This window comes from Bufo bufo, chromosome 1 (assembly GCF_905171765.1).
Source record: "Bufo bufo chromosome 1, aBufBuf1.1, whole genome shotgun sequence".
NCBI lineage: Eukaryota > Metazoa > Chordata > Amphibia > Anura > Bufonidae > Bufo > Bufo bufo.
This window is the reverse complement of record NC_053389.1, coordinates 812,828,243-812,852,692: the sequence shown is the minus strand read 5'-3', so window position 1 is coordinate 812,852,692 and position 24,450 is coordinate 812,828,243. Positions and strand designations below refer to the sequence as shown.

Genomic DNA, 24,450 nt, shown 5'->3' with positions numbered 1-24,450 from the left:
CACTGATGATTACACCCAGTATACAGGACAGGAGAAGTGGTACTGTGCATTGTCCTGTTGATTAAGTATATTTTGATACCACTAGAATACCCCTTTAATCCTAACATATCTCGGGCACAAGGAACAAAAATAAAAAGTGAACCCTTGAATGAAATAACCTGTAGATTTCCCTTAAGCAGCTATCACCTCCAGTAGTCATTTTCAGTAGCTGTATATCAGATTTACACAACGTGGTGGTGTGGATTCTGGACCATTCTTCACTTCATAAATGTTCCCGGGATCTCTTCCATGCCCTCGTCAGCTCATGCCACTTCTTCTCTATGGGGTTAAGCTCAGGATTCTGACTTGCCTTTCCAAAACACAAACCTTGATGCTCCCTCCACCGTGCTTCACAGTTGGAATGAAGTTTTGGTGTCGCTGTTTGGTGGTCTTTTCCCTCAAAGCATGGAGTCGTGAACAGACACTATTTGAAATATTTTCGACTAGCCATGTCAGTGACCTGCCCTTACCCCCTATGGAGATGGTGTACCATGATATGTAGAGGGCTGTGTGTACAAGACTTCAGAGAAATATTGAAGAAGTGAAACACCTTTGCAGGGAGGAATGGTCCACAATTCGTCCTCAGCACTGTGCAATCTATGGGATTTACGGGTTTTAAATTCAAGAATTCATTCATTTTTTTCTCTATGTATTGTGGATGTTGACTCAATGTGCTCAATAAAGGACAGGAATGGCTAAAATGCTGTGTGTTTATAAGTTTGGTCAGAATATGGCTTTCTGTGATATACGACAATCGAATAATATTTTATTGATAATCAATGCAGACATCCAGGTAGTTCCAAACGGTTTACTTTTTCTTGCCAATTTATTTTAGTTTTTCAGCCATTCTGCTCTTTTAATAATTTTTTTTTTTTATGTGAAAAGAGCCCCTATAATACATTTTTTCCCCAAAAAAAACTCCCTCTGACACACAGCGTCCCGGGTCACTCACCCGTCCCATATTCTACTCTGGACTCCAAGTTACTGCCTGTCACTCTTTAGTAACCTTATTGCTGACTTGTTTGAAGATGTCTCTTACATTCATGGTGTCATTTTACTAGGGGGTGTGAATAATAAGGGTTTGTTCACACAAGTTGTCTTCAAGCAGGATACCAAGAAGAGGGAAAACCGCTGAGAATTACACCCGCCCAGTGCCAACTCCAAGATGAAAAACCTAAGAAGATGAGGAAAATAGGAAAGGCTCATAATCACCGGTAATTACATAATAAACTAAAGGACGCCCTTGCCTGTACTGACACCTGCTAAAGACCCAAAATATAATAATAGGGCAAATATCTTAAAGATAAAACCTTCCCACTGGAAAGATCTTAGGGTTAAATAAAGGAGGAGTCTTCTGAAGTCACTGGTTGTAATCCAGAGAAGAGCTTCAGTCACATAGCAGGATCAGCAGAGGACACAGCACAGAGGACAACAGAGAAGATCAGATGGAGGAGTCTCAGTTCTACCGATGGCTTCATCTGTTGGGTCTCCTGGCTCTATCATATCTGGTCCTGAAACAGGTGTGGACCATGCTGATCGGGATGAAAACCCATATACTCTCCCGGTGGTGGAAGACAAACCTCAAGAAGAAGTATGGAGGATGGGCAGGTAAGAGGGGACGGGGTGCACATGAGATGTATATACACACAGCACAGATCCACTATCTACACTATGACATATATATATATATACACACAGCCCAGATCCAGTATATACACTACTACACCATGACATGTATATACACAGCCCAGATCCAGTATATACACTACTACACCATGACATGTATATACACACAGCACAGATCCACTATATACACTACTACACCATGACATGTATATACACACAGCCCAGATCCAGTATATACACTACTACACCATGACATGTATATACACACAGCCCAGATCCAGTATATACACTACTACACCATGACATGTATATACACACAGCCCAGATCCGGTATATACACTACTACACCATGACATGTATATACACACAGCCCAGATCCAGTATATACACTACTACACCATGACATGTATATACACACAGCCCAGATCCAGTATATACACTACTACACCATGACATGTATATACACACAGCCCAGACCCAGTATATACAGCACTACACCATGACATGTATATACACACAGCCCAGATCCAGTATATACACTACTACACCATGACATGTATATACACACAGCCCAGATCCAGTATATACACTACTACACCATGACATGTATATACACACAGCCCAGATCCGGTATATACACTACTACACCATGACCTGTATATACACACAGTCCAGATCCAGTATATACACTACTACACCATGACATGTATATACACACAGCCCAGATCCAGTATATACACTACTACACCATGACATGTATATACACACAGCCCAGATCCAGTATATACACTACTACACCATGACCTGTATATACACACAGCCCAGATCCAGTATATACACTACTACACCATGACCTGTATATACACACAGCCCAGATCCAGTATATACACTACTACACCATGACCTGTATATACACACAGCCCAGATCCGGTATATACACTACTACACCATGACATGTATATACACACAGTCCAGATCCAGTATATATCCTACTACACCATGAGATATATATACACACAGCCCAGATCCACTATATACACTATTACACCATGACATATATATATATATACACACAGTCCAGGGCTAGACCACACTGATGTTAATGGTTTCGAATGGTCTGACGTGACACTTGGATGCCTCTCGCTTCCCCTAAATGTGCCTGGAGATGTGTGGCATTCATCATCAGGTTTCGCAGGGCATTGCTCACAATGAAGAAGTCATCAGTGTGGGATGTGGCCAAAGGACGTCCACTTCTGTTGATTAACTTTTAGCTGTTGTCGTGGTCTCATGATGTCAAAATGTGAACAGCATGATGAGGAGGACTGTTTAAATACCCATTCTAATTGAACCAGGAAATTTATTGGTCGATTCATGGATCAAACACCTGTTGTGAATTTTGCCATTAAGCTCCTTATTAGAGAACAGCAAGTTGTGCAGAAAGTAAAGAAACATAGAACGGTTGGACATGTGCGTTCAGAAGGTCACATTAAGTTAGAGGGCATTTTGGGTTCATCTTGAAATTTTACCCACAAGCCAAATAATTGTGAATATGTATAGTACAGGAACTGCCAAAAGTATTTAAAATAGGAAAACGCCTAATATTTCGTACAGAGATCAGTGAGATTGCTGTCACATCCCCGCATGACGTCATAAGGGGCAAACGTTCTAGTACAAGGAATTGGCCATACAAAAAATAGCATGTTATTCCCAAGTGGCAAAAAAGGATCCGGAGGCATAAAATGAATTCCACAGCAATATTACACTAATATTTTACCTTGTTTAGAGAGATCATGGTAGCACACTGTCGGGTCATGATGGGAGTTGTAGTTTGGCAACAGGTTGGTAATTACAGGTCTACAGTGTTGTACGAAGTGCTGTAGTATAATGAGAGCTGCGCTGTGATCGCTTGTTACATAGTCGCCAACTGTCCCAAGTTTGCCGGGACTGTCCCCGATTTTCAGAGACAGTTTTGGCAAATTTGCGCTTTCCCATGCTTAAAATGGGTGGGGCTTTCACAAACTCCGCCCATTAGTCGGCGTTTCCAGTCAGGTTCGGGGAGTTTCCGTGGGCGGGGCTGATATATCCCCCGATTTTACAAACTAAAATGTTGGTAAGTATTGGTTGATGTGTGCAATAAAGTCTTTGTGTAACATTTTATGCTTTGCCTAAAGAGTGCTGGTCCTTCGATGTATTGCCCGGGCAAAGTATATAATAGACTGAAGTAACGCAGACATTTCATACTTTCCCCAAATATTTTAGGGGTTGCATAGAACAAAAAAACACAGACCTAGACCTAGAATAGTTGGATACATCTGAGCACAAACACAGACATCATGCAAACCACATATAAATATAAAATGCGCACGAAACACAAACTTTGAAAACAATAAAAAGTACCACACAAAAAGACGGAAATTTGGAACAGTGGGGACACCTTGTGGACAAATGTGTAACAGCGCCTGCCTCAAGGTGAAAAAAATCACGCTACATTCACATGACCACATAAATTTTGTGGTCCGCAAAACATGCACGACGTCTGTTTGACATCCGTGTTACATCCTTTTTTTAGTGGTTCTGTGAACCACATTTTGCAGACATGTTCTATCATTATGCAGAACGGACATACGGACGCGGAAAACACGCAAATGATCCTTTTGCTTTCAGCACCTGTATGTCCATTCCGCAAACGATAGAACTTCTGCTATTCTTGGCCACAAATGCGGACAGCAGACCCATTAAAGTCAATAGGTCATTACGCTAAGGGCTCTTCGCATAGCAGACACCTAAGCCTAATGTCTGCTTTCGGCAAAAACACTGATCGCAGACATTTAACCCCTTAGATGCCATAGTCAAATGCGACCTTGGCACCCGAGAGTGGAAAAACACTGCGCTCCCGGGTCCTCAACAGCTCCCCCTCAAGGCAATTGTGGGAGCCTTTAATTGTATGTTAAAGCCCTGGTCTCTCTGAGGAAACCAGGGCTTTTTAGAGCAGTACCACCTGCAGGGCAAATCTGCAAAGAATTGCATTAGCAATTCAAGTAATCGTATAATAGAAGCAATCTAATGATTTCTTATTATAATCATCTAGGCTAAATAAAATAAAAAAAAGTTAAAAAAAAATAAAAAAAAAATATAAAAATTCAAATCCCCCCCCCCCCCCCACTCTTTAAAATTAACAATAAAAATATGTCCCAAAGTGGCTGAACTTTAAAAGTATAAATGTATTTATCGCATGCGGCGAATAATATCACAGAATATCACTTCACCTTCCAAAAAATTTAATAAAAAGTGATAAAAAAAGTCACAGACATTCCCAAATATCAATAAAAACTACAGATCATCCTGCAAGAAATGAGTCCTGGCACAGCTCTGTAAACGATAATAAAGTCATGGGGGTCAGAATATGGCGAAGAAAAGATATATATTTTTTTTTTCCCCAAAGTATTATTATTATTTTTTTTATTAAAACCAAACCCATAAAACTGTGGCGGAATTGTTTTCCAATTTCACCCCATTTGGATTTTTTATTCTAGCTTTTCAATACATCTATGCCACTATGTAGGGTAGTAGTAGACACAGTAATACAGTATTTCATCTGTGTAGGGTAGTGTAGAGTAGTAGTAGTAACTACTAGATGTGTAGGGTAGTAGTAGAGGCAGTAATACAGTATTTCATCTGATGGACAAGGCCAGAGATGTGCATCTGTGTAGGGTAGTAGTAGTAACAGTAGGGATAGTAGTAGCCAGGCCGTATCTATATAGTATGAAACCTGACAGACAAGGCCAGAGATGTGCATCTGTGTAGGGTAGTAGTAGTAACAGTAGGGATAGTAGTAGCCAGGCCGTATCTATATAGTATGAAACCTGACAGACAAGGCCAGAGATGTGCGGCTGTGTAGGGTAGTAGTAGTAACAGTAGGGATAGTAGTAGCCAGACTGTATCTATATAGTATGAAACCTGACTGACAAGGCCAGAGATGTATGGCTGTGTAGGGTAGTAGTAGTAACAGTAGGGATAGTAGTAGCCAGGCCGTATCTATATAGTATGAAACCTGACAGACAAGGCCAGAGATGTGCGGCTGTGTAGGGTAGTAGTAGTAACAGTAGGGATAGTAGTAGCCAGACTGTATCTATATAGTATGAAACCTGACAGACAAGGCCAGAGATGTGCGGCTGTGTAGGGTAGTAGTAGTAACAGTAGGGATAGTAGTAGCCAGGCCGTATCTATATAGTATGAAACCTGACTGACAAGGCCAGAGATGTGCGGCTGTGTAGGGTAGTAGTAGTAACAGTAGGGATAGTAGTAGCCAGGCCGTATCTATATACCATGAAACCTGACAGACAAGGCCAGAGATGTGCGGCTGTGTAGGGTAGTAGTAGTAACAGTAGGGATAGTAGTAGCCAGGCCGTATCTATATAGTATGAAACCTGACAGACAAGGCCAGAGATGTGCGGCTGTGTAGGGTAGTAGTAGTAACAGTAGGGATAGTAGTAGCCAGGCCGTATCTATATAGTATGAAACCTGACAGACAAGGCCAGAGATGTGCGGCTGTGTAGGGTAGTAGTAGTAACAGTAGGGATAGTAGTAGCCAGGCCGTATCTATATAGTATGAAACCTGACAGACAAGGCCAGAGATGTGCGGCTGTGTAGGGTAGTAGTAGTAACAGTAGGGATAGTAGTAGCCAGGCCGTATCTATATAGTATGAAACCTGACTGACAAGGCCAGAGATGTATGGCTGTGTAGGGTAGTAGTAGTAACAGTAGGGATAGTAGTAGCCAGGCCGTATCTATATAGTATGAAACCTGACAGACAAGGCCAGAGATGTGCGGCTGTGTAGGGTAGTAGTAGTAACAGTAGGGATAGTAGTAGCCAGGCCGTATCTATATAGTATGAAACCTGACTGACAAGGCCAGAGATGTATGGCTGTGTAGGGTAGTAGTAGTAACAGTAGGGATAGTAGTAGCCAGGCCGTATCTATATAGTATGAAACCTGACTGACAAGTGCCAGAGATGTGCGGCTGTGTAGGGTAGTAGTAGTAACAGTAGGGATAGTAGTAGCCAGGCCGTATCTACATAGTATGAAACCTGACTGACAAGGCCAGAGATGTGCGGCTGTGTAGGGTAGTAGTAGTAACAATAGGGATAGTAGTAGCCAGGCCGTATCTATATAGTATGAAACCTGACGGACAAGGTCAGAGATGTGCATCTGTGTAGGGTAGTAGTAGTAACAGTAGGGATAGTAGTAGCCAGGCCGTATCTATATAGTATGAAACCTGACTGACAAGGCCAGAGATGTGCGGCTGTGTAGGGTAGTAGTAGTAACAGTAGGGATAGTAGTAGCCAGACTGTATCTATATAGTATGAAACCTGACAGACAAGGCCAGAGATGTGCGGCTGTGTAGGGTAGTAGTAGTAACAGTAGGGATAGTAGTAGCCAGGCCGTATCTATATAGTATGAAACCTGACAGACAAGTGCCAGAGATGTATGGCTGTGTAGGGTAGTAGTAGTAACAGTAGGGATAGTAGTAGCCAGGCCGTATCTATATAGTATGAAACCTGACAGACAAGGCCAGAGATGTGCGGCTGTGTAGGGTAGTAGTAGTAACAGTAGGGATAGTAGTAGCCAGGCCGTATCTATATAGTATGAAACCTGACAGACAAGGCCAGAGATGTGCGGCTGTGTAGGGTAGTAGTAGTAACAATAGGGATAGTAGTAGCCAGGCCGTATCTATATAGTATGAAACCTGACAGACAAGGCCAGAGATGTGCGGCTGTGTAGGGTAGTAGTAGTAACAGTAGGGATAGTAGTAGCCAGGCCGTATCTATATAGTATGAAACCTGACAGACAAGGCCAGAGATGTGCGGCTGTGTAGGGTAGTAGTAGTAACAGTAGGGATAGTAGTAGCCAGACTGTATCTATATAGTATGAAACCTGACAGACAAGGCCAGAGATGTGCGGCTGTGTAGGGTAGTAGTAGTAACAGTAGGGATAGTAGTAGCCAGGCCGTATCTATATAGTATGAAACCTGACAGACAAGTGCCAGAGATGTGCGGCTGTGTAGGGTAGTAGTAGTAACAGTAGGGATAGTAGTAGACAGGCCGTATCTATATAGTATGAAACCTGACTGACAAGGCCAGAGATGTGCGGCTGTGTAGGGTAGTAGTAGTAACAGTAGGGATAGTAGTAGACAGGCCGTATCTATATAGTATGAAACCTGACTGACAAGGCCAGAGATGTGCGGCTGTGTAGGGTAGTAGTAGTAACAGTAGGGATAGTAGTAGCCAGGCCGTATCTATATAGTATGAAACCTGACTAACAAGGCCAGAGATGTGCGGCTGTGTAGGGTAGTAGTAGTAGTAACAGTAGGGATAGTAGTAGCCAGGCCGTATCTATATAGTATGAAACCTGACAGACAAGTGCCAGAGATGTGCGGCTGTGTAGGGTAGTAGTAGTAACAGTAGGGATAGTAGTAGCCAGGCCGTATCTATATAGTATAAAACCTGACTGACAAGGCCAGAGATGTGCGGCTGTGTAGGGTAGTAGTAGTAACAGTAGGGATAGTAGTAGCCAGGCCGTATCTATATAGTATGAAACCTGACAGACAAGGCCAGAGATGTGCGGCTGTGTAGGGTAGTAGTAGTAACAGTAGGGATAGTAGTAGCCAGGCCGTATCTATATAGTATGAAACCTGACTGACAAGGCCAGAGATGTGCGGCTGTGTAGGGTAGTAGTAGTAACAGTAGGGATAGTAGTAGCCAGACTGTATCTATATAGTATGAAACCTGACGGACAAGGCCAGAGATGTGCGGCTGTGTAGGGTAGTAGTAGTAACAGTAGGGATAGTAGTAGCCAGGCCGTATCTATATAGTATGAAACCTGACAGACAAGGCCAGAGATGTGCGGCTGTGTAGGGTAGTAGTAGTAACAGTAGGGATAGTAGTAGCCAGGCCGTATCTATATAGTATGAAACCTGACAGACAAGGCCAGAGATGTGCGGCTGTGTAGGGTAGTAGTAGTAACAGTAGGGATAGTAGTAGCCAGGCCGTATCTATATAGTATGAAACCTGACTGACAAGGCCAGAGATGTGCGGCTGTGTAGGGTAGTAGTAGTAACAGTAGGGATAGTAGTAGCCAGACTGTATCTATATAGTATGAAACCTGACGGACAAGGCCAGAGATGTGCGGCTGTGTAGGGTAGTAGTAGTAACAGTAGGGATAGTAGTAGCCAGGCCGTATCTATATAGTATGAAACCTGACAGACAAGGCCAGAGATGTGCATCTGTGTAGGGTAGTAGTAGTAACAGTAGGGATAGTAGTAGCCAGACTGTATCTATATAGTATGAAACCTGACGGACAAGGCCAGAGATGTGCGGCTGTGTAGGGTAGTAGTAGTAACAGTAGGGATAGTAGTAGCCAGGCCGTATCTATATAGTATGAAACCTGATGGACAAGGCCAGAGATGTACGGCTGTGTAGGGTAGTAGTAGTAGTAACAGTAGGGATAGTACATTGTACATTTGAATATACGGTAGCTCTGAAGTGGCAAAGTACGTCCGGTCAGGTTTTTTACATTCATTGGTTAAAAACGCTAGTAAGTGCAAGAGTTGTTTTTTTTTTACCAAAAATTTAGCAATGGACAGAATCCACTCTAATATACAGTCTCTCAGACATAGTTTTAGGCCCACGGCCCTTGCCTTCCACATTCCTGCTGTACCCTGTGAGCACGGATGCCATGCTACTCACCATGCAACCTGACATTTTGGCTTCTGGCATTCTCTGCAAGCTGCTGCCCAGTGCTCCAGACACCTTAGGACACTCACCTCCAGCCTCTTAAAGGGCCAGCGCGCATGTTTGCAGACCCTTCCTCACCCAATGTCTATTGCCGTATTCGTTAGAGAGTGCCTCCAATGTGGCTCCAGGGACAATAGAGAAAGTTTCAGTATGTACAACATTGTCACACGAGCAATGGCCACAAGGATATCGCCATTTCAGGTCAACTGATCCAAACAGAAATTTAGAACATGGAGGAACATAATGGCTCTTAACTAATACATCTCTGATGGTTTTGCTTCTTTGTACAGCAAAGAGATGTAAGTCTTCAAATCAGGGTCCATTAGAAAAGGGGGCAATATTTTTGAAAGATAACATTTATGTTTCACCATTGTGAGGATAATGACTTAAGGAGGTAAGATCATCCCAGACCCTTCCCACCACCAACTCCCTTCCCCCAGTAAACACACAGAACCCGAATTCTTGGTGGAAAGGCCATAGCAGCCGTTTATTAAACAACAATATTATCCAACATCATTATAATGCAAACATGAGATATATATGCAAACATCAAACTACAATGTACCAACAATCACTTTGCGGAAGGATCCTAGAAGGCAACCCAAGCAAGCTGCTATCTTCGCTCCACACATCTTATCTTTTACCCTCGGCCGCACTCTCCGACCCAAGGGCACCGAATCCTCCAGAATCAATATCTTCCTCTACCCCTGTAGGCCTTTTAGCCCAACAGGAGCCCCCCAGCTTTCAGCTTACCAAACCACATAAGATGCACGTTCCAACGTGTCATGCACCTAATAAAACGTAGAATTGCCTTCCAGGACCCCCCGTTAACCTGCCATTGACGCACATAGGAGACACCTCACCTATGGACGTCCCGCCACACCCTGAACGCTGTCTCCAAACCCTCCTGGAGCCCCAGCGCCCACAAGTCCACCCCAATCTCGTTAAGATGAACCTCATCAGCCCTGAGGAATTGAGGTTAAGCAACCTCCAATTCCCGGTGACGTACCACAAAACCGCCCTGCCGCCGCACAAAGCGCCTCACCTCCTTGTTCACCTTCGCACGCGCCTTGTTAATGCGATCCACCGACCTCGCAAAACGCCATGAACTCATTGCCACCACATCAGACCATACGACCAGCAAATCCGGGAACTCCTCAGTCAAACGCAGCAAATCCAACTTAACATCACGTATGACATCCCTCGAGCGGCGGACACCCAAATCGTTCCCGCCCACATGCAGAACCACAATGTCAGGACACCTATCCAGGGAAGTGTATCTCCGGCCGGAAACCTAACTGCCGTCCGCTCCTCCTCACGTCTGCTCTCAACGCTCCCCAATACACATAAGAATGGCCTAAAATCCAGGCCAAACAAGAAGAAGGCGATCCTGTAAACAAACAAAAGAAATTAGCACCCAAACCTACAATAACAAATTAAATAGACAGCACACACACTCCACCCACCAACCTTACAACATATGAGGACGAATATACGAACGAAAGCAAGCGGACTCCCACCTGCCAATCCTCCTAATAGCCTCGTTCCCCAAACCCCATCTGGCGGCTTCGGTTGCCGCCCCAATACGAAAGGAACGAGACGCAAACTCACTTGCCGAATAAAGCGCCGCTGTCAAACATTTCAGGAAAACCGCAACAAATTGATAACGAGACAAAGCCGAACCATCCATATGAACCAGCAACGAAGCCGGCCCTCCTGGCCGAAGCGCCAGAAAATCCTCCAAACACCGCACCGGGCACAACACTGACCCCAGCAGAGGCCGCAACCAAATGCACACCCCTCTACCCACCTGGTCCGTCTTGGACCTATGCAACCTACACCGCAATTTATCCCCCCCAACACTCACATCCTCCCGCAGCAAACCACCACCACTCACTCGACTGTTAGCCACAAGCTCAGAGACCCGAAAAGCCCCAAAGAAAGCCAATGAAAACGCCGCCCGAAACAAACACACCTCATACCAAGACGTGCACACCGTCTCCGCCCGGTCCCACAACGACTGCAACACCTGAAAAGAAACCGGACGTCGAACATCCTTCCGAACCCCACTACGACGATACCCCTTCAAAGCCTGCTGCACCAAAAAACTTCTTGAAACATCCGCCAAACCCCGCAACCTCAACCAAAAGGCCACCGCCGCCACCCTTTTTGCCGCAGCCGAGAACGACAAACCTGCACTAAACGACACACCCACAAAATACACCAGCAACGAATGAAAATCATCAACCCCTTCGCGCCCCCCCCACCTGCTCTATCAAACGCTCCCACTGAGACCACACAGAAGAATAAGCCGACTACGTACTGCTACTCACGGACCGCTGAATCAGGTCTAACAAGACCCCAAGGCCACGCTCCAGAGCCACTGAGGACACGGCAGACCCGTCACTTCCACGCCCGGAACCAGACTGCGAAAACGATCCCACTGGAAACGAGAAAGAGCATCAGCTATGCAATTATCAACACCTGGAACATGCACCGCCACAAAACAAGCATTCAACCTCAGACCGTTCAGAACCAGGTGCCGAAGCAACCGCACCACTGGTGGGGAATTGGCCGACTGACTATTCACCGCCTGCACCAAATTGTCACAACAAAAACGCACCCGCTTATTCCTCAACAACTCTCCCCACAACTCAGTAGCCAAAACTATAGGGAACAACTCCAACAACACCAGGTTCTCAAGCAACCCGGCAACCCTCCATTCCTCAGGCCAAATCCCCACACTCCACTGCCCCTGACAAAAGGCACCATAGCCACATGCTCCCGACGCGTCCGTGAACAATTCCAAATCTACATTAGAAATGGGCGCCTCCATCCAAACAGAATGACCATTAAATTCCTTCAAAAAATGCTCCTACACTTCCAAATCCGCACGCACCTCACTCCCCAACCGCACAAAATGAAAGGGAGCCTTCACACCCGCCGTGGCCCTGGACAAACGCCTACAAAAAACTCGCCCCATGGGCAAAATCCTATAGGCAAAGTTCAATTTACCCAAAACCAACTGCACCCGTCTGAGCTGCACTTTCCTTGCCTTACGCAAAAAACCCACTTCACTACACAAATCAACCACCTTATCCTCGGGCAGCCTACACTCCATAGCCACGCTATCGATCACGATCCCCAAAAACTTCACAGTTGTAGACGGGCCCTCCGTCTTCTCCCGCGCTAACGGAACCCCAAAACTCGCCCGCCACCCGCTCCATGGTATGCAACAACACCGAACACACCCTTGACCCAGCCGGGCCTAAAAACAGAAAATCGTCAAGGTAATGCAACACTGAACTCCATCCCGCCTCTCGCCGCACTAACCAATCCAAAAACGAACTAAACATTTCAAACAACGAACACGAAATCGCACACCCCATGGGTAAACAACAATCCACAAAAAACTGCCCCTCCCACTTAAAACCAAGTAAACGAAAACTATCCGGATGAATCGGCAACAGGCGAAACGCCGCCTCAATATCCGTCTTAGCTAACAATGTCCCTTGCCCAAAACGCCGCACCCACCTAATCGCCTCGTCAAACGACGTATACGACACGGAGCACAAATCCTCATCAATGCCGTCATTCACGAAACACCCAGCCGGGTAAGACAAGTTGTGAATGAGCCGAAATTTGTTAGGTTCCTTCTTAGGAACCAATCCCAAAGGCGAAACCCACAAATCCGGTAATGGACACTCTACAAAGGGGCCTACTACCCTACCAGAAGCCACCTCCTTCGCAATCTTGTCAGACACCACCTCCGGACGCTGCAACGCTGAAGCCAAATTACGCGCCGCAACCCCCGAACCCACATCTGTACACGGAATCCGAAAACCGGCCAATAACACCGCCGCCGCCCCCTTATTTGGGTAATTCTCTAGAAACGGCTCCATCACGTCCACCCTCACCGGGGTCACCCCTCTTGAAACACCGCGCAAAACTATGGGCTCCCCCACAACCGGAACACTCATGTTTGAAACGGCACTCCGAAAGATACTTGCAGTATCCCTCATTGAACTGCCAGCAACATCCCCTTTTGTTCCCTCCAGCCGCATCGGACGCCGAGGGACCCCCGGCCGCCCCACGAAAGGGCTGGCTAACCCCTTTTGGCGCCGCCATCAACCGCATCCACAGACCAATGTCCTTATGGTCCCAACGAATACTAGGCCTAACCGCCTTCCTCTGGCGAAACTGCTCATCGTACCTGAGCCACGCCACCCCACCATACGTCCGATACGCCTCCCCTATGGCGTCCATATAGCAAAAAAGGGCCGAACAGTGTTCAGGCGCCTTTTCCCCCACCACACTGGCGAGAATAGCAAAGGCCTGAAGCCAATTGAAAAGCGTACGCGGAATCAACCTGTACCTCCGCTTCTCTTCCTCCTCCTTTTTACTCTCTTCCGGCTTTCCCCTATCCAAATTAAATTTGTCCAACGGAAATAACGAGAATATCTCGACATACTCGTCCTTCCAAATCTTTTCCCTGACCTCACTCTTCAAATGAGCCCCCAACGGCCCCTCAAAGCACACGTATACCTCCCCTTTCGCAGCATCAGCCAACCGAACCTCATCCACGGCAGCCCCTTTACTGCCTCCACTCCCGGCGACTTCAACCACCGCAGACCCCGCCCCTATGGCAGGGGTGTCGCCAACTCCGGCCACACTTAAACGCACCCCCTCCCCAACCGCATGCGCAGCAGCCCAAACGGCGGCTGGAGACGACACAGCCCCGGTCTTCCACCGCGACAATAACGACCACATACCCGTCAACAATTCATGCGCCAACCCCTCCTCCCCCGACAACGTAGTCACACCCCCCCCCCAACAGGATCCTGACCCGACGTCCTCTCACCTGGCTGTCCCTGGGGCTTCCTCCCAGCAGCCGCGACCTCACCGATGCTCCTCTCAGCGTCGACCCAGCCGATGACCTGGAAGTTGAAGGACACGCGCCGTCCGCATCATCCATCTGACACCTGATCTCCCACGCTTCCTGGCTGACTTCTCCTTCCTCCAAAGACTGATCAGCCACGAAACCCCGCCAGAATCCACGTGGCGTGGCTGCGTAGGCGCCAATTCCCTGCACGCCGGCCCACCATCAAGTGGCCGCTGAACTCCCAACTCAGGGACATCCCGCCCCAGCTCCACGGCCTGTCCACCGCGAGCCGCAACTTGAACTCCCGTAGAAAAACTGTTGACTTGCTGCACCGTGGGCGAAGCAAAGTCCAGTCCCCCAGCCAGCGCATCACTCATCAAACTTCTGCCTGGTACAGAGGACCGACCAGCAGGTGGCGACATTGCAGCACTCCTCAGACCACTGCCTGGTGCTAAGGACCGACCAGCAGGTGGCGACATAGTAGCTCTCCTCATTCCCCCTACTGCTGCCTGATACCGCGGACCTACCAGCAGGTGGCGACAATCCAGCACCATCCCGGCGAAGCTGCACATCAGAAGACTGCCGCCGTCCTGCAGATCTGGACCGTGACGCCGCCCGCCGCGTCCTGGAATCACCGCCCGCCGCCTGGCCCCCACCAGAGGTAAGTGAGGCCGCATCCACATGTCCCCCTTCTCCGCTGCTACCGCCGGTCACCATCTCAGACCGCGGCGCCGCCCGCTGCTCCCTGGAGGATCCGCCGACCGCAAGGCCCCCACTGCCAAACAGTGAAGCCGCATCCAGCCGGCCTCCCCCATCGCTGCCACTACCGGACTCACTTGCCACCCCAGCCGACCGCAGCGGAGGGTCCCCAGGGGGGCTCCTCAAACGCCGCCGAGCCCGAGGGGTCGCTTCCGGGCTCAAACGTTCAGGCAGCACCGATCTCCTGGCCCTCAACCTCCCCCCCGCCGCAACCGGAGGTACGCTAGGGGCCCCCACCGCAGCCTGCAAACTACTAACCAGCCAAGCAGAACCATGCTGTTCTGCCGCTGCCCGCACCGCCGCCATCAAATCCTCAAGAGACGCCATAGCACTGCACTATCCCGCACTCAACTCGCCAAGGCGCAACGGACACTGGTGCAGTTCCCGCCCCTAACCCCAGACTATATACGGCGCGCGAACTGTCCTGCCACCCCCACGAACCCTCCCCTGAAACACTACACCCCTTCCCAACCACCTTAACCCTAACCTGGCCTAGAAACTTCCCCCTTTCGGTCAATTTCCACTGCGCTACATCTGCGCCTCGCTTCGTTGTCATACTTCAAATGAAGTTATCAGAAAATGTAAATATGTTTGGTCATAAGTTTAATCCACTTGATCCTTATAATCATATGGTTTTAATCACTTCATCAACAAGGATGTTTTATCCTCATACATGGCGTCACTAATGTGTCTGGCCCTTAACAATTGCCATGTAGTGTTAGAGTAAATAGTATGTGGAAGATGGAAAGAGGGAATGTGCAATAATGCATTCAAATGAGCTATTAACAAGCTCTGCCTCTAATGCTACCAGATGTAAGGAAGCTATCCTATAATTCCAGTGGAGCGTTGCCTGGCCTGTAAGACTCCTCACAACATTTAAGACCCTCTCCATAAGGAGATATTGTATTCCCCGAATAATGTACTCATGGAATTTCTTTTGTGAAAAATAGTAGTTTTAATCCTGACATCAGTCAGGGCTTTAATTTTACTATCAAGATAGTCAATGCTATGTAGACCAAGTCAGATATTTCATAATTGAAATTTAATTGTGGAATGAAGATATCCAAATCTTGACCATATGAACAGGAAGTCATCCATACAGTGCATCTAAATTAATCACACAATGTCTGAACCAACTCCCTTTTCCAAAAACAGTTTTGTGTATGATGGGGTGTATGCTACCCCCATTGCAGTTCCACATAATTGAAAATAGTGTTTGTCCCTGACAAGCTTTATCAATATAATTTCATATCACACAAGCCTAAAAACATGTCATCCTCTGTTATCCTGTCTCGCATGTCTTGGTGGAACAGGTGCAGATTTTTTAACTTAATTCACAAGTATCACAAAGTCAGTGGCAATATAATATCTGCACTGTGTGTTGTTTCTCTAGATGTTTTTAGAACAAGTTTCTGCACTTTTATAGTTGTAAGAGCCAAAGGTCAACTGTGGACAAGTGACACCCTGTTTACCCATAAAACATTAGTCATGTGACAACCATAATCTGGATGGTAAAACCTTCCAACTATGGCAGTATTTTGGGGTGTCCAAATTCAAGTGGGTAATAAAGACAAAAAAAATTCTATTCACTTATTTTATGCAGAGATTCTAAAATACAGTAACTGAAAAACTAGGTATGTTCCATATAACTATGGTCTTCTCACTTCTCCCGCAGTGGTAACTGGAGCGTCAAATGGAATCGGGAAGGCCTATGCAAAGGAGGTCAGTAGCCTGTAGTCTATCAGTCTATTTCTTATATCTATCTCATATCTTTCTCATACTTCTAAGTCTTCCCTGTAGTTGGCCAGGAGAGGCTTCGATGTCGTCCTCATCAGTCGCAGTGTGGAGAAGCTACAAAATGTTGCAGATGAGATAGGTGAGGGTTACGAAGGTCTTATCCACGATTCCAAGTCAACATCTCCAGTAGATACAAGATACATTTTTAATCATGACATAGAACATTGACAATCAAGACCTAATCTTCATACGTATCTTATATCCATAGAAAAAGAGAGTCAACAAAAAACCAAGATCATCGAGGTAGACTTCACAGAAGGGACTGAGATTTATCCAAAAGTGGAGAAGGCTTTGAAGGACTTGGATATCGGAATTTTAGGTACAACCTTAGAAATAAAAGGGGACAAAATCCAATGTTCCTACTAGTGTTGAGAGAATCGCAGTTAACAAAGTGGACTTCGATACGAATTTCAGGCCGAATTTCCTTGTGCTTCATGGTAACAAATCAATTTTCCCTGAAATGGCGGTAAAAAAAAAATAATCATACTTACCTCATCTATTTGAGCGAGAAGAGGCCGCTGTGGCCATCTTGCTTGAAGATCCTGCGCAAAATCTTGTGCGCGGTGACATATGAGGCTGGAGATTTCAGCGATGATCGTGGCATCTCAGGGGTTCAATAACCGGGGGCAGCACGCTACTCACAAGAAATGCGCTTCGTGACAAAGTAATTTTTCTAAACTTCGCTCATTTCTAGTTCCTACAGTACCAATGTTCTAATACCAAACTTAAGTCCAAAGTGTTCCACTCCTACAGCTTCCGTCACATAACATTATCCCACAGCACCCAGGAATTGTCTAGAAATTTTCTTGCTATACATGACAAGTATAAATGTGTTTGGAGAGACTGCAAGTTTTTGGGTGTACTGAGTTGTTTTGTGAATTCTAGGCCCCAGGGGTCATTGTTGTAGTTGATGTCCACTCCTGGGTGGATTGACTACTGGAACAAAAGGACCAGAACTGATGAAAATCCACTATACCTGATCTTTGTTCGATCCAAAGACAATAAGCCTGCCCTATACACATTTTGTTATCTGAGCACTCTACATCCATCTATCGTATCTAGTTATCATAACATGTCTACCTACCTGACCCTAATCGGAACCCATTGAAAATAACTGGTTCGTTTGTGATTCTGGAATTTTTGTCGGCAACAGAATTTCTCCCGACTGCACTTTTCTTACCATTAGAAATTTCTGAAATAGTTGATGGAAACTGACTGCAAAGCTGTCCACACTGGACAGAGCTTGACCAGTGTTTTCTCTTGTTACAGTGAACAATATTGGAATATCTTACTACCCCGGAGCAAGAAGATTTCTTGAGGTCCCTGATGTTAACAAGGTAAGTTCCATGATACACCATAAATGCTCCTTGAGAAAGTCTGTATGATGTATACATAGAAACAGTCATACTTCTGACAGATAGGAATGTATTATATAAAGTATGTAGACAGATCAGAATGGTGGGATTAGAGCTCATCTGCAGCAGGAGAGGAAACCTGAGAGGTAGTCAGGAGGACAGGAGGTGGCAGGGTGTCACTGATGGCGTATTGTACAGTTGAGAATTATAATGGCCAATGTACATGACCCTGTGTGGGCATGGTTTCATACTATGTGACTCTTTAAAGGCAAAGTGTGAAACTCTCCAACAATGTTATAACCTTTGAGGGCTAAGTATAATCTTAACAATAATAATAATAATAATAATAATCTTTATTTATATAGCGCCAACATATTCTGCAGCACCTTACAATCAGAGGGTTCAGGTACAAGCAAAATCATACATTACAAAGCAACAAACAAGTCAACAATTAAAATGAAAGGAGTGAGAGCCCTGCTTACAAGAGCTTACAATCTATTAGGAGATAGGGTGACACAGAAGGTAACAAGTGCTTGTTTTGTACAATGGTCCAGATATCTTAACAAAAAAAGGGAGTAGATATAAAGTTGAGCCATCACCAACCAATATCTGTGGTGTTTCTAAGTGAATGGGGTATGGTGGATGTGTTTGATGATGGATCAGGTTCAGAAGAATAATGATGAAGGAAGGGGGGGTTGAATGGAGAAGAGTTAGATTAGGGAGGTTGTGATAGGCCACCCTAAAAAGATGTGTTTTTAGGGAGTGCCTAAAACTGTGTACTGTATGTTGGATTTAACCAAATTGCTTAGGGGTACCGCGTTCCAGAGAACTAGTGGAGCTCGGGAGAAGTCTTGAAGATGCGAGTGAGAAGTTCGGATTATGGTGGATGTTAGTCATAAATGATGTGCAAAGCATGGGGCATAAGTAGGGTGGTAGACAGAGATGAGGGAAGATATGTAGGGGGATGCAGCACTGTGGAGAGCTTTGTAGGTGAGAACAAGCTGTTTGATCCTGTACTGTATAGGCATCCAGAAGTAGCATCACTTACAATATTTTGGGAACAGTCTCTAAATCCAATAGGTGGCGGTGCCTGTGGTATTAGGTCCTAGCCTGAGAGCCCACAATAGTCAATAATAAGAAGAAGAAGATTGCAGCACTCTATGTCAATTCGAGTGAGTCAGGTTTATTCAATAATATGGATGTCCTGTATGGGCAGCCATTGCAGTGTCAAACATTAGACTGAGACAGCAAGCATGCTGCCTAAATGTTATGGTATCAGGATTAGGTAGGTTAGTAGATGGGGAAAGACAAGTAGTTCAGTTTTTGAAAGATACAGTTTTCGATAGAGAAAGAACATGATGTTAGAGACAGCAGACAGACAGTCACTGGTGTTCTGAAGTATGGCAGGTATGAGATCACAAGATGAAGTGTATACTGTAGTTGGGTGTCACCAGCATGGAGATGGTATCGACAACCAATCTACTGATAGTCTGTCCAATAGGGGCTGTGTAGAGAGAAAAGAGGAGAGGACCTAGGGCTGAACCCAGAGGAACCCCAACAGTGAAAGGAAGGGAAGTAGTAAAACTGGTGAATAATACACTGAAGGAGCACCCAGAGACATAGGAACAAAACCAAGTGAGGGCAGTGTCCTTAAAACCAATATATAGGAGCATGTTGAGTAATAGAGGGTGGTCTACAGTTTTAAATGCAGCAGAGGGATCCAGAAGAATGAGCAGAGAGTAGTTACCATTGTACTTGTCAGGAGTTCGTTCATCAGGGCGGAAACCAGATTGTAATGGATCAAGGAGAGTGTTGACAGACAGTGGATAAAGTGAGAATAGACCAAGTGCTCCAGTAGTTTAGAGATAAAGGGGAGATTAGAGACAGGTATGTAGTTAGTTGCACAGGACAGGTCAAGAGTTTTTTTTTTAAGGAGAGGAGATACCAGAAGAGAGAGAGGTTGAAAACTTTAGTTAGAAGAGTAGTGACAGCTGAGGAGAGAGACTGAAGGAGATATGGGGGAATAGTTGTTCATGTGGTAGGGCGATAAGAAGAGAGGAGACTGGAGACTTCTGTGACTGGGTTCGAATGTGGAAAGTGAACCAAAAAGGTGTGGTAGGGAAGGGGATCAATGACATTTGGAGGCTGGGAACTAACTTCATGCTGGATGTTTTCGATTTTCCGTTGAAGTTGGTCATCAGATCTTCAGCACAGAGGTCAGTAAACAATCACCACTGTCAGGGAGATTGGATGGAAGACTCTGAGAATGTGGACTTTAAAAGATGGGAATGAGAGTGATGGTACTGGCTGAGGCGGATTTGACATTTTGGGGACATTTTAATCAGGAAGCATTTAGATTCAGTATCTACATAAAAAATAGGCTCAGGGTACAGATCACCACTGATAACACAGTGATAACTCTCTGAGTACAGACAATGGATTAGATGTCACCTGCAGTCCTATGTAACACCACTAATAACTCAGTGATAACTCTCTGAATACAGATAATGTAGTAGATCAGAGATGAGCGAGGTTATGGAAAATGTAATTTGGCCGAATTTCACAAACAAATTCGCTTAGTTACAAAGCGCATTTTTTTTTGCATGTAGCGGGCGCAATGACCTCCCATCATTGAACCCCTCCGATGCCATGTTCATCGCTGATCGTGGCATCTGAGGCTAACATTTAAGTATTTCAGTGGTTAATCAGGGTAAAAAAAAAAAATACTCACCTTATCCATTTGATCACGTAGAGGCCGTCGTGGCCATCTTGATTCCGCGCGGTGACGTGATGATGTCATCACGCTGGCTGGCGTGGTAATGTCATACATCACCGCAGGTGAGATTTTGCGCAATATCTTCAATCAAGATGGCCTCTTCGCACGCAGATAGATGAATTGAGTATGAATTTTTTCATTTTTTTTACCGCCATTTCAGGGAAAATTGATTCGTTACCATGAAGCATGAGAAAATTCTGCTTTACGGCAAATTGAATATTTCCAGAAATTCAGATCAAAGTCAATTCTTTTGACTTCGATTCGCTCAACACTATAGTAGATTTCACCTGCAGTCCTATGTAGCACCACAGAAAAAACAGGGATAACTCTCTGATACAGATAATATAGTAAATGGAGGAGAGCAGGGAAGGAGCCTGCCTCCACCTCATATCTGTCCCAACAGTCTTCTGTACTAATGCAGCAGGGAGGATTTGCTCTCCACAGAGCTGGTGGTCAGAGAGGGGGCAGACCTCTGGCAGATCTAAGGACAGGAGGAAAGAGTATCGGTGAGAGTGCACCACATGGGGAACTGTCTGCTGGTGTGTTGCTCTCACTATTCTGACTCAGTCAGAGGCTACTGCTGACATATATTGCTCCCACATGAATGAATCTGCTTGATTCTGCTTTCATCATCAAATGAAGACGTGGGGGGTTAACCTGGCAAAGTAAACAGGCTGGAGGAGCCCTGGCAGCAGTACTGTGCACTGCTTAGTCACTTTCTAAAGGAGTACTGTAAAATATACGGACTGTGATGCTCTCTTTGAGTCCACAAACAGCTGGAGAATTCTGGATTTAAACCGCCTTGTCCTCCTTCCCCCTTTTGTGCAGCCAAACACTGTTTAATCACATCACATGCGGTACCGCTTCGACATTCAGCTTGTGAATTTAAAAGATTTGAGAATAAATAAGCTTACGCAGGCTAAGTGAATAAATATACGATAACGCAAACAAATCACATACTGAATAATAAAAAGTAAATAAACATCAGTAGCCTAAATATGCAACATGCAATATGGGGTGGCACTACGGTCGCCATGTCGTAGCACATGGATGACACCCCACGGTGTAAAATAGATAGGGCAAATCAATACTTACATCCTACCTAGAATGGAGTCTTCAATGGAGTGCCCTGAGTGAATGTGTGTCACAAAGTTTAAACCTGTTAGCCCTCCTTCAGTGTGCAGCACGCATGTCTTTGAGATCACTCAGGAATGTGGTCTTAACAGTACAGGATGGGTAATAGATTACAAGGCACATCATTACACAGAATGGTAATAATAAAAAGGAACAGAACCAATCAGTACTTAAAAAATAACTTTACAATACACACTTCCTATAGAAATCATAGTATTGCGAACAGATAGTGAAGCACCATCGATATTTTATATAAAAAGAGGTTTTACTATACTCACAAGAATAGGTTAAAGTCAGACACATCAAATGCTTAAAGCACCGGTTGCCCAAAGTCAACTGGGGAAGGAGGACAAGGCGGTTGGGAATCCAGACTTCTTGAGCTGTTTGTGGACTCAAAGAGAACAGTGTGATCCATATATTTTGGACCTGCAGCGCTCCAAGTAGGAGATTTAATTGAGACTTTTTACAATATTCTATTTTCTGAAAGAGGCTTGGAGCCTTCACAGCTAGTACTGATTCATACTTGTGAAGACTTTAATGAAGCCTCCTTCAGAAAGTGACTGAACAGTGATGCTGCTACACCTGCCCCTACTCTTTATATTCTACCACAAGGACATACAGTTCTTCCACAGGATTCTTCCCACAGAAAGGCACCTGCCTCTCCCTCATATAAGGTCTGGAGTATGAGTAGTTAGCCTGCAAGCCATGGTCAACATCTTACCTTCACATCAGTGCCTCAATCAGATGCTAGTTGGATAATATATGATTACAAATTACATTGAGGAGACAGAGTTTGACGTCATAGGGGCCATGTTTAAACAGAATTTGGCCAGGACATTGATTTGCTGGAATTGTGTCAGAAAATTCAAGACAGTCCCAGCAAATTCAGGACAGTTTGCAAATATGCAAATATTGTGTGGGGGGCACCACACAATTGTGTGGTTTGCGTGGTGGTAAAGAATACTGGGGGAATGACCTGAAAAGTGCATTGTGGGGGAAGAAGTATGCAGATTCCACCACCATGTCTGTTCTCAGGTCTGGGAATATGTAAGCCACCCTAAGATAGAACAGCAGGGGAAGCAGTGTCAGACTTCTGAATCCAAGTTTCGTTGAGGGCCAGCAGGTTAAGAGAATTTGTAAGAAAGAAGCCATGAATGTAGGGGAGTTTGTTGCACACTGACCATGGATTCCAGTGTGCACAGTAAAAAGTAGTAAGAGAGGAAGCAAAAGAAATGTTAATGAAGTTCACAGGGTTTGTACGTAAGACGGGGAAGGAGTTAAAATTAGCAGATGCAGGTGGACCAAGGTTAGGACAGATATCCCCCGAAGTTAAAAGCAAAAAAGAATATTGTTAGAAACCGCTTGTGATTCAATGATTTGTTAGAATGTTTTTTGCATTGTACCCTGGGACATAATGGGGTAAGATGATTCAGGAAGGTTAACAAAACATGTGAGCTGTATATGAGTGAAGTAAGGAAAGAGGGGCTGATTTGTAGATAATGCAGTGAAGAGGTAATAGGGCGGTAAATGTAGAGGAAAAGAGCACATCTTAAAATGGGCAGAGATACAATGAACATAGTTAGAGAAGTCTTTGCATACCCATTAACTGCCCTGTCTAACTGCCATGTTTAATAGTAAGACACTTAGCCATGATGACACTTCACCTAAGAGGACTCATGCCCTCCCCTATACTATGTATAAATTTATAGGATCAAAAACTTTGACAAAAGTTACAAAGATAATATCAGCTCAGGCATTCAACTGTATCGTAGATGAGAGTATGAATTTGCAGTGTGCACTATTTATCTGGTTGATACATTGTAGCAAACGATCATTATCACAGCTCTTTTACTGCACTGATTTTCTGTTACAAATTCTCAGCAATGTGACAAAGACTGGGTATTCAGCTTCTAAATGTAGACCAACAATAATATTTCCATTCACAGACAGCAAGTTAAGACATTGAAAATAGGGAAGAATGGAGACCTTTTCATCTCCATTTTACAGTTTACACTGTGTACATACATTACTTATCCTGTACTGATCTTGAGTTACATCCTGTATTTCTTTTATTAAAATTTTAAAAACATAAATAAAGAAATAAATACAGAAATTACACTAAAACATAAACACAAAACCCAAACAACATCGGTCCAGCCCAACACTCATTCTCCCATAGAACACCAACTATATACAGTATTTACAATATTTACAATTTCAATATCAATGTACTAACCTTCCTGATTCGGATGCACCCTACCTACATACAGTAAAAAATCCCACACACCAA

At 45.0% G+C, this 24,450-nt stretch overlaps 1 protein-coding gene across 1 annotated transcript in view; it reads left to right on the top strand.

Annotated features, from left to right (window-relative positions):
* The first annotated feature begins 1,484 nt into the window (after positions 1–1,484).
* LOC120988987 (very-long-chain 3-oxoacyl-CoA reductase-B-like) overlaps positions 1,485–24,450 on the top strand; it is a 156,017-nt gene continuing 133,051 nt past the window's right edge. The window contains exons 1-4 of the mRNA XM_040416830.1: positions 1,485–1,647; positions 16,774–16,820; positions 16,899–16,974; positions 17,104–17,214. Of these exons, the coding sequence (XP_040272764.1) occupies positions 1,485–1,647; positions 16,774–16,820; positions 16,899–16,974; positions 17,104–17,214 (397 nt within the window). The remainder of the gene's footprint in view (positions 1,648–16,773; positions 16,821–16,898; positions 16,975–17,103; positions 17,215–24,450) is intronic.